Source organism: Leuciscus leuciscus, assembly GCF_965113295.1.
Source record: "Leuciscus leuciscus genome assembly, chromosome: 2".
Lineage (NCBI taxonomy): Eukaryota > Metazoa > Chordata > Actinopteri > Cypriniformes > Leuciscidae > Leuciscus > Leuciscus leuciscus.
The window spans coordinates 5,291,885-5,304,160 of NC_138726.1; the positions used below are offsets into that span (position 1 = coordinate 5,291,885).

Here is a 12,276-nt window from a genome sequence, read left to right on the forward strand (position 1 = left end):
GATCAAAGGATGTTTTACGTATATCACGTTATCAGTGTTGTGTGTGCTCTGTAATCAGATTATTTTCGAAGTAAATCCTTGTTAGTTTTACACCATACAGGGACTTTTACAGTGTGCAGGAAAAGTCATGGACACAAGTAAAATCTTAGGAAGTCATTGAAAAGTCTATAGTTGAACAGAGAAATCTGCTCTAGAATATTTCAGATAGATGATGCTCTTTGTGAACGTTCAAGCAAAAGCCGCATGATGTCTGTCAGTTGATCTGTATTGTGCATTAAATCCATTCATTCAGAAGATTGCTGCTTGACCTCAGAAATCTCTATAAAGTGATTTAAAATAAAATCTCTCTAGTAATCATGAGCATCCGGAAAGGTCAAAGAAAAGTAGTTCTTTGGTACTATAAATATAACCTTTTAAAACAAAATATCAGTTAAAATAACTAATACTTATTAATATGTAATGTGTATACATGAAATACCTACATGATCTATTGCATTTAACAAAATGTGAAACTATAACTATAACTTGGGAATGAGACGAGCAATATCAACCTTGATGTCTTTCTTGACTTATGAGATTTTAGACATGCATCAAAACTGAAGGCAATTGAACAATATAAGTATAAATAAGTATATTTATTTCCAAGATAAATAACTGGATGGCCCTTTCTGCAATAAACATGTGACGTAATGAAATGACTGCCGACTGATGCTGAACTTCTGAGGAGGGTAAAGCCAGGTAAAACTCTGCCGTTGGAAACGCATTATGAGCGGATTAATTTCTCAGACCCGACTGGAAGTTAATGTCCCCATTTGATCTAATGTTTCTGGGATGGAATGAAAAAATGTCCATTAAATGATTTCGTTTCATTCGGGAACAAGCCGATCACTTGACTTTGACGTCATATCTCTGCCTGTGTTGTGATTGGCTGGTTGACTGGCAGGAGTCGGGTCCATTATGCAATACGGGATTAATCCCAGAAGGAGATTAAAAAATGTGGAGATAAAACATTAAAATATCAGCCTCTGCTTAAGACTAATTGATGTAATACTTTTAAATGCTTGTTTGGATAATGTTAAAAGCTGTGTTTGGCCGTTATGGGTGGTTCACATGTTCTTTGGGTATTTTATTTCAACATACAGCATTTCTCCAAATAAAGTCTCTCAACTAAAGGCCCCAATATACAGTACTTCAAGCCAAATCGAAGAGCGAACTGGTGTGAACGGTCATTTCGAACAAAATCAGACCAAAACGAAGTTCGTTTCGCGCCGCACCTTTGAACTATCATTGGTCCGTGGTGATGATGTAATAGGTGGGTGTGGCTCTGAGGCTCCGCCTTTTTCAACAAGGAAATCTTCTGTGAAACATGGATCGTCTCTTTATAGTAGAAACTGAAGTTGTAATTCTAAATGAAAGTGACTTTTTAATATTTTTTTTAGTAATGTAAAGCTACTCTAAATCAATCTATTATTGTATAAAGAGCTATATAAATAAACATGACATGATTGAATCCACATCGCTACGATCAGATGCTCTCACCGCTGTTGGTTATTTTGTTATTGAGAGGAGCGCGTGCCGCACATATTTACATATTTACGTTTACATCTAAACGTCGCTCTCATCAGTATGGACGGCGTCGGGATGTTTGCTAACAGTATATCGCTGGTCACGTATTTTAAACTTTTTTTGTGAGTACATCAGGGGCTTAATATGAGACCTGTGTTCATTTATTAAAGAAAGAAAAGACTGGTGTAAGTCAGAACGTTTCCTCATCCTGCGATTCTGTGATCCGCTTCAGATCAAGGTCTGGAAACCAAGACGTTCCTCCTGACAGAGACGATTCCAGAACTGGGTCAGATGGAGTACCAGCTCCTGAAGTTCTTCATCCTGCTGTGAGTTTGTCTGGTCATCCTCGCTGTGTGTCCATTCGTTTACTCTTACTCTTAGCTTTAGAAATGTTGTCCTGTCTTACTGAGCCAGAAAGTGTCTCAAAACCGAATGATTGGCTAAACGAATAATTTGCTTGTGTGGTATCACAGAGACCGGTGTATTGTTTCAGGACACCTAATTCACTTGTATCATCATTTACACACACACACACACACACACACACACACACTCTTACACACTAGCACTCACACACATGCACACACACACACAGACTCACACGCATGCACGCGCACACACTCACTTAGACATACACACACATACACACACATGCACACACATGCACACACGCGCATACACACACACACTCACTCAGACATACACACACATGCACACACTCACTCACTCACACACACACTCTCTCTCTCTCACTCACACACACACACACACACACATCACCTTTAGCATTTTTCAGTTTTAATATGGATATCGTGTCAAACGTATTTAATTAAATCAAACTATCTAGATCGACACATACTTGGAAAATTATATACGCATATTATCATACTTTTTTAGTCAACTTTTCTTCTAGGCTTTATAAATAGATCAAATCAAGAGGCGGGGGAGATTTTCTCATTACATCGTCACTCAAACTTGTGTGTGTTTGCCAGTCCACCTGTTCCAGTAATCCGTCCCCATCGGCTCCAGCCGGAATAACTCACGTGTGGAAACTGGCTCCACATGCGCACGCCAGGAGTGGAAACAACACACTTAACAGAATAAGATGACATCTCGGGAATCAACAAATTCATCCAACAAATACATTAGGAGTTGAAAAAAGTTTTCAGAACAACCTTTATTATTAAAACAATACATTAGATTTCAACTATTTACCTCTGTGCTTAATGACTATACTATATAAACGACAAAATTAAGGAAAATATATGAAAACTCATTTTCAGTATAAAAATACTAATAATAAATGAATAAAAATATAATACAAAAATCAATAATAAAAGCGAATTATATAATTTATTATTATTATTAATACTACTACTACTACTGCTAATAATATATGAAATAATATAAAAAATAATAAAATTAAATGACATAATAATAATATATTAAAATAATAATATTAATAAATGAATAATAATATATTATCATTATTATAAAAATAATACAATTAAAAAATAACATTTTGCCTATGTCCTCTGCTCTTCAGTTGAGAATGAATAATATTGAATAAATTATAATTAATAATACTAATTGTAACTATTACTACAACTAACAATTATAATATATTAAATAATATAAAATAATAATAATAAAACAATACAGTTAAATTATAATATAATATATTAAAATAATTTTAATTTGAGAATTCCAAATCTCAATCTCTTTGGCATTATAATATTTAGGTATAGCTTACTTTTTTTTTAGAAATAATATTTATTAATATAAAATTTAATTAAGTTTTTTTTTATTTAATTTATTTGAGCAGCCAAGATATCAATAGTTGTGTTTCCATTAGATGTGAGTGACCAACGCTGCCATCTAGTGTCCATCCGAACATTCACACGGCTCTCCGTTAACTCGTCGCTGTAGTTCTTCTGGTCTTGGGTTTCCCTTTGAAATGTGCCTTGTGTCCCGCAGCATTATCCTGCTCATCCTGTCGTCGTGTTACCTGGCCTTCCGTGTGTGTAGCCTGGAGCAGCAGCTCTCTTTCCTCAGCAACAACCCTGCACTGACTCTCAGAGAGAGGTATGTGATCACACACACTCTCTTACGTCATTCACGCCAGTCTTTAACGCTCGTTCACCAGCGCTGTGTGTCCGTCTGTCTGTCCACACACAGGTAACTACTGACGGTCTCCACTGCAGATGTCCACAGGAAAGTCTTCCGGCGCTGGCGCTCTCTCTCTCTCTCTCTCTCTCTCTCTCTCTGTGGCCACCTTGCAACTATGCAAACAAACTCACGTATTTATGCAAAGTCTTTCTCGGATTGCGTTGACAATGAGCCTGAAGACTGCGAGTGTTCTCAAATAGTCTCGAGAAGAAAGGACCCGACCAGCCTACGCTACTTGTGCATTATTAACATGATGAAGGGCTCCGCTTCCCCTGTTTGTGGTCACTCGTCGTCACCTAATGTATCAGTCGCTTTACATCGAAACCAGTCAAATGACTTTCAATAGGTTGTAAATCTCTTGAAAATGTGTATAGCTCAGGATCGAATGCAGTATATTTGGATAAGATTATTTTATTTATTGATATGCAATGTCACTTGCCATGTTCTAGCTCTTCCAATAGGATTTTAGTTGACCTGAAAATCTCTATCATGTACAGTTTGATCAGGTTGTGTGATAAGGTTTACCGTGTTCACACCCGGGCGGAATGTTTATGGCATAATGAATGTTTACTCAAGTAAATCTTGAAGCTGTTGAATTCATGGACAATAAAATAGTGCAAGTATAGTTTCATGTACTGTCTTAAGGTTATCATTGTGCTGTTGTTGTTGTTTCCTAAAGCATATTGTGCAGATTTTATATACTTAACCATGTAAAGCCTGACATATGAAATAATAGTCCGAAAAATATTTTTTTTTGAAATGGAACAGTTTATTAAATCTTTAGACAAAATATATATTTTAAAAAAGTTACCAAAAATTTGCTTTTTTTTTTTTTTGGAGTATCATTTTTGATAAATCAGGGTTTTATCAGGCTCCGGTCAAGGAGGAGAAAAACTAAAATATGCAATCTGGAACAATTGTTGATATTTATATTGTCAAAAACTAAGATTAAATTGTGATGGATTGTAATGTAAACCAATGAGATCTTTATAACTGTATTGCAGACTACTTAAAATATAAATATCAATTGTCAAATATTTCTTTCATTTTAACGCAAAATAACAGCTCTTACCACATCATTTTCTAATATAATTTTTTAAATGACTAATATGATTCATTTATGATATTATGATGTAAATTTCGTTTGCCTTAAAATCACTTCATATGCTCCATCCACATTTTCATATTCCACCCTGTTATATGTTTTTTACTTGAGTGTATGTGGACCTAAGTGTTAAGCTCTGCTACAAATTCATCTATATATTACACCAAATTTTAGAGCATAAGAAACAAATGATAAAAAAAAAAAAATCATTTTTGAAAAATGATGTTGTATTCATGTTATGCTATGTCCTCTGTAGTGGACACCAGGACTCAGTTGTTTAAAAAATAAAATGACATGAAATTATATGTATAGGCAAAAACAATGGGATTTTTTTTATATATATTTTTTTTTATCACCAATACATTTTAGGGTTTCAAGATTTATTTTAACTCAATTTTGTATAAAGATGATTCTCAACTATGTTATGAAAGATATAACGGAATGAATTGATACACCATTTTATGCAATATTTGGGTAAAATGGCCATAAATTAATATTCCCATTCAATGAAATGTATCTATACACTGTATCTAATTTGCAAAATAATGTGTTCTTGGAGCAACATTTAATGAAAAAAGAAGTGCAATAATTGGAGTAATAATTAGCAACATTTTAATAATAATATCTAATATTTCATAGGAATATTGATGTATAATTTATTCCATATTCACTTGTGTTTCCCAAAATGTCTGATAAACATGATGTAAGTCCTGATGTCTCTACAGTGGACATTATGAAATCAATACCCTGTTCTGGAACAGTCATTTTTTTTATTTGAAACATTTTCCTGAGATGTTGGTTTATGAAATACAATTTGAAAAGTAGTCCGATTTAAATTATAATTACAATATATTATCATATTTCCATAAGAGTGCTACATTTGATCACTAAATTAATGTCAGACATTTTTAAAGACCAAGGAGAAGTTGTTTTCATGGTGAAACCTCAAAACATTTGGTGTCTCTGAAAAGTCCTGAATGTGCTCTTTACAGGACACCCAGGCTGTGACATGTGACATGTATGATGTCAGAGAAATTCACTAAAATATAATGTCCACTACAGTGTACAAAAGTCTATCCCTGGGTCCCAGGAGGATATGGATATAAATAAAAAATGCAATGTGCAGAATATGCCCACTGAGGACATCTGCTGGTCAAACAGAAATGCAAAATGCAGAGAAAAGATCCAGCATGGTGGTTGTGACACCAGATGTAGTTTTATTATTTTATTTGCTGTTGAAAGGTCACGGTGGGAAACTGCTTTACAATAACAAATAGCTATTAATGAGGCAGACACAAAACAAATGCTGAACACTTTACTGAACAGTCATTTAGCGGTCAACATGACACAATTGCACTTGCTCACATTGCTAAAATAGTGGAACCTTCACAAACCTCTCAATAACACATTCCCCAATACACGACCACAGTGTGTGTGTGTGTTAAATCTGCTGCTGTATAGCAAAGCAATTTTTCCTTTACATGCATGCAGCTTATTTGGTCTATTTTAGTAACTTTCCTTCTTGTTTTAGTCAAATCTTCTTCAGCACACTGGAGTTCCGAAGATCCTTCTATACTGAGTGAAAGTGACAAGATTGATTTCCGAACTCTATGTTTCTGAACCGCCTCAACGAGAAGGACCTGGCTGCAGCCTGCAGATCGGGGCGGGGCTGCACTTGTCGCCCCGCCCACAGCTACTCTGATTGGCTCCGTCGTCTTTCATAGGCGTACGTGATAGAAAATCGTGTTCGTAGTTGGTGTAGGAAGGAGTGTGTCATTTAAAAAAAACTGTAAGAGCTGTGCAATTTCAAAAAGTCTTCATTATAATGCACAGTAGGGAAAAAAAAGCATTTACCTGTAACTCGCAACATCCCTGAAATTATTGTTTTGGTAAATTAAGCTGGTCCAGTGGCGGATCTACGGGGTGGCAAAGGGTGGCAGCTGCCACCCCTGGGATACAGTCTTGCCACCCCGTTGCCACCCCATTTATAAATCAGATAATATTTTTTAAGTATATTTTATGTTCATAGCCTACACGCTGAAGGCCAAGGAGACCCGCAACAAACTCCTCTCAAACAGAAATCGCCGATTTAGAATCCCCTCCCCCTCACAATGGTTTCACCCATCACTAGCACGGCAGCGACCCCCGCGAAAATGAAATTTCACCAGTGGCAGCAGGGCAGCCTGGGCCTATATGGGGAGGCTGCAGACCTGGAGCCGGTAGATCTACGCCCCTAGCAGTTTTACGCCCCTGGCAGTTTTACGCCCCTGCTGTTCCTGATGCGTCCAGTAGGGGGATATGCTGCGAAATAACACCATTAAATCGATGCTCAAAACTTACACAATAATAACCGTCCAGTTCATAGATTTTGCCCGAATTTGTGGTTTTTGTTAATTTAAATATTAAACGTTTTAGTATAAATCTGCACTGCACTATGGATTAAAATATCTCTAGATATTAGGTTGGGCTTCACTCAGCCTATACAGAAGACTATTTGTTTTCATGAATTAAAAAATAACACACATAGTTGGATCAGATGACAAGTAATGATATATGACCTACTATAGAATAGTTAATTGAATATTGAATACATTAATATTGAATAAATAGTAATAATAATAATACTAATTAATAATAATAGAATATTCACTGTATGTTTTTATACAGGAGACTGAGTGAAATATGTTGTTGTGAATTTATATAAAGTTACAATTAGATATTAAACATATTTAGCCCATTAGACATACAGCACCGTGTAATCATATGGATCCTGGATTAAATATCTGCTGTACTATTCACTTAGTCATCATACAGCTACAAAACAGTGTCCTACATAGCATTTTATGAAGACAAACACAATTTATCCCTTTTCTAAAATTCCAAGGGCCATTTATAAGAAAGAGACAATATTTTTGTTCACAAAAACATTATTTATCAACACCATTTATGAATTATGATGACTCCCCTATGGCTTGCCACTCTGCTTTAACTGTTTTTCTATCCTCCTGTCAAAGTGCTTCTGCTCACTGATAAAACATTTAAATTAAATTAAACAAACAAATGTAAAAAGGACATCCATGGTGAATTTTATTTTGTCAAATTCAAAAGCAGCAGGACTCACTGTTAAATTTTGTATAAAATTCCTGAATCCTTAATTTATCACAGTTGCTTTTGTACATTTCATCATTATTCATTATATCAATTCATTTTTTCCTTCATTAGTGAAATTCTAAATACACCTCCGCAATTCATCAATTCAGGACACATTTACAAAATAAAGTGTAATAGAAATGTATTGAAAACATGCTTAACAGTTTATGACAACTAGTCAGCCATTTTGCATTTAATGACTTATGCAAGGAACTAATGCCTAGATGTTTTGAGGAGTATGACAATTCAACAGAGAAATAGTATAATAGGCCTATATTTTGATCAACAAGACATAAAGAGTTGATAATGTAGGAAACAGCAGACAGTTGTACATTATGAATTGCATGAATGTACCAAAGCATTTGCAATTTGTATAAAATGAGAAATTGCTTTTATGATGTGCACAAGTGAAAGATGATGTGATTTCAGTTGTGATCTGAGAAATGCTGATAGATAAACTGAGATAAACTATAATACTTATTGGAGACCCTGCAGAATCACTGACCCCATGAGTCACAGACCACATAAAAGAAAGTGTTACGAGAACACAAACTGCCTTTTTAATTTGCATTTCATGTGTGTATTTCATTAAAAAAAGCTAAACTTTAAAAAAATATAAAAAGGACATCCATGGTGAATTTGATCTAGTCACAGTGTGTGTGTGTGTGTGTGTGTGTTGCCCAGAATTTATGTCAGATGAGTGTGGATTGCATCAATTTGCTCCTGATCTTCAAAGTACAATGGCACAGGTACTTGTTGGTGGAACACTTTTGGAAAAAGTGTCAAGACACTTTGATTTCTTTTGGCCACTGATGATTGACTGTGCAGAGAAAATTTAAAAAATGACATTAAAAACATGTCCTTGTATGTCTCTGTAAGTCATTTATTTACTAGAGAAGCTATTGGTTTGGAATGCAGTTAAAAAAGAGATGGGTGTTTATAGTTTATAAAAGTTTCGAGAGAGAGAGAGAGAGAGAGAGAGAGAGAGAGAGAGAGAGAGAGAGAGAGAGAGAGAGAGAGAGAGAGAGAGAGAGAGAGAGATTTCCATAGCTAAAGCAAACACACTGGGATGCATCATGCAAGTTACTTGGCAAAGAAAAATCCCACTTTAAGTGCACACAGCCTACATTTTAATCCAGATCAGTACGCTATTTTAAGAAAAATGTATATTTAGATATAAATGAGATAGTTAGATCTCATTTTATAAGAAACAACTCAAACCAGAAAGGAGTAAAGGAGTCTTACCAGAAGAGGCAAGATAAAGACGGGCAACAAAAGAACATTCAAAAGAAAATTAATTTTGAAAGTGAGTAGAGAAGACTAGGGGCAGCTAAACTTACACGTGGTAAACTATAACTTATAAATTTAAGCCAGACAGAAGTTCACAGAACATCAACCTGACCGTCCAGAACTTTTTGTCTCTCGAAATAAATGATAGACCTATCCATTGATATAAATAAATGAATTGATATCTACCTAGCTCTATCAAGCTATTCGTTTATAAATAATAAATGTTGCATCATTGCTAAACAACAATAACTTTAGTGGATTATTTATTATACCTCAATCAATTCGTGTCAATGTACAGCCTCCCCCTACTGGACGCATCAGGAACAGCAGGGGCGTAAAACTGCCAGGGGCGTAAAACTGCTTGGGGCGTATATCTACCGGCTCCAGGTCTGCAGCCTCCCCTTACTCGCCTGGGCAGGCAGCACAGTGCATCTGTCTGCAGTGTCTAGCAACCCGACTGGAGAGACTGAGCTGCCCCAGAAGGTGAAGTGAGTTTCCCCAGGTGTAGTTTAAATACACGTTTAACTTAAAGTTACATTTGTAATGAATGTATTGTATGCTAAAGACGATTCAGCATCAGCAAAAACTGCGAGTCTATTACGTAGCCAAAATCAGCGGTCAAATCGCTCCCTCGTGATTTGTAAGAGCACTCTTCCCTTTGATTAGCCTAATTTTTATTTTAGTAAAGACAAGAACAGCTTAATAAAAAATATAAAATATTGTTTGTATCCATAACGTTTATTGATGGTCGCCGTTACGCCGACGTACGTTACGTTACCTTTTACAGTCTATGGTTACAACACACAATACAGAGCCAGGAGATCGATCATTTGATTAGCTAAGCAGTCCTGTTAAATCCAATTTCTCTCAGATATCACAGCAATGAAACCAGGTTACAACTGGGGAAATAACAAATACAATAGGATTAAGTATGGGCGTTAATAGTTGGGAGAAAATATGATGTGTAATAATGATTAGATCTGCATTTGGTCTTAAAGAGGCAGCAGTCTAATAAACCTGCTGACGATTGCTCCATTAATGTGAATCAAATAACAAAAGGCAAAGAGAAAATCAGTTGCAGCTCTTGAATGATATAAGCTTTAATCTATCTATGATAAACTATGCAGTGTTATTTTACATCTGACTTTATTAGATGTCTTTTTAGCCCATATTACTCCTGAACAGTAATGTCAGTAGATATTACTGAAATTAAAGCACTGGATATATAATTTGTATATTTGTTTAATTGTATACTTTTTTTTTTTTTTTGACCATGTGTTTGTACTTTGTTTTTGGTGTCCTATGTCTTCTGAATATAAAACACAAAAGCCTGCACCCTTCTGCATAACGTATGTTTTATTTGTTTTGTTAAAGCATTGCTTTTTCTTTTGCTATAGATATTTATTTTACATTTCAAAATATAAAACAATATTAATTGTGTTCTAAATAATTTTTTTTTTTTTTAATATAACAAAAAGAACCGATAAGAATACCGTTAAAGTACCGGATCGATAAGGAGTATTGGTAAAAGTAGTAATACCGAATGATACCCATCCCTATTGGCAGCAACAAATTAAAAGTTATGGCCAATTTAACTGTGATTAAATTCAGTATACATCTGCCATATTTTGCCACCCCTCAAAAATTCCTGCCCCCCTCTCGCCACCCCATAAATATTTTTCTAGATCCGCCCCTGAGCTGGTCTTTAGGCTAACGTACGAACGACACCACAACATTTAAAAAAATTAATTGGTTGATTATCCACAGCAGGAGGTTCAGGTCCTCAGGTAGGAATGAATTATGAATTAGGCTAAATGATTTATGATATTTTTTATTATTTCTTATCACCATTGTGTGAGAAAGGAAATGAAAATTATGTATCAGTATCATTGTCAGTAACATGACAAGACATAGGCCTACTTATAGTTACAGAAGGTGTTATTGATCATGCATTTGTATGATAACTAAATAACACTGCAATAGGATAATGTGTCTGAAAAAAAATCTGTTCCTCGTTATTTTAAAGTGATGAAATTGAGAACTTTTTTTTATCTCTACCTGGCATGATTCGGAAAGAACTTTCAAGCGAATCTGACTGACAGATAAACAGCGCGTTTTTAGTTCAGCGCTGCTGTTTATGTTGTGGTTATTTCAGCAAACAGTTTAGTAAATTCAGCTTAACAGCATTAATTAATTTATTTATTTATCATTCAACTGAAGTGTGAGCACGCATTTTAGACACTAAGTCCACTACTCGTCCTTGAATAAGTGATGTTTTGACACATAATTTGACAGAGATTCAGCTTTCCTCCACTATCCTGGTGAACTTCTATCGCTGTGCAATAGAAAGCATCCTGACCAACTGTGCTACAGTGTGGTATGGGAGCTGTTCTGTTGCAGAGCGCAAGGCACTGCAGCGGGTGGTGAAAACCGCCCAGCGCATCACTGGGACTCCACTACCTGCCATCGAGCACATCCAGAGGAAACGCTGTCTGCATCGAGCTCGCAGCATCCTTAAGGACTCCTCTCACCCAGCCCACAGACTGTTTTCTCTCCTGCCCTCCGGCAGGCGTTTCAGGTGCCTCCGGACCAGGACCAGCAGACTAAAGAACAGTTTTTTCCCCAGAGCTGTCTCTTTATTAAACTCTAACCCTCATTGATCCCACTCCCCTCATATACTGATTGACTCTCCTCTCCCTCCTCACACCTGCCTCCATTTTGTTATTTGCAATACTATAATGTTCATTTGCACTGCTGACTGTTATTACAGAAACAACTGTTTACATATGCATCTTGCACTACTACCTTGACTGGAATATGCTCAATTTGCACTGCCGACTGTTTATTTACAGTACCGACTGTTTATATATACATTTGCAATACCGTACTTTAACTGTAATATGCAATTACTTCCACTGCACTTTCACTCGGATAGCTTCTGTCCAAACTTTATTTGCACTACTTTAAATCCATTGTTATACTGCTCATTTTAGCCT

General features: G+C 35.7%; 1 protein-coding gene across 3 annotated transcripts in view; it reads left to right on the plus strand.

Moving 5' to 3' along the window:
• Window positions 1-4,366, plus strand: part of gramd2aa (GRAM domain containing 2Aa) — a 35,158-nt gene extending 30,792 nt beyond the window's left edge. For all 3 annotated transcript variants that reach the window (XM_082161025.1, XM_082161026.1, XM_082161027.1), the window contains 3 exons: window positions 1,799-1,892; window positions 3,544-3,651; window positions 3,745-4,366. In XM_082161025.1, coding sequence (XP_082017151.1) covers window positions 1,799-1,892; window positions 3,544-3,651; window positions 3,745-3,748 — 206 coding nt within the window. In that variant the 3' untranslated portion in view covers window positions 3,749-4,366. The remainder of the gene's footprint in view (window positions 1-1,798; window positions 1,893-3,543; window positions 3,652-3,744) is intronic.
• Window positions 4,367-12,276: the final 7,910 nt, after the last annotated feature.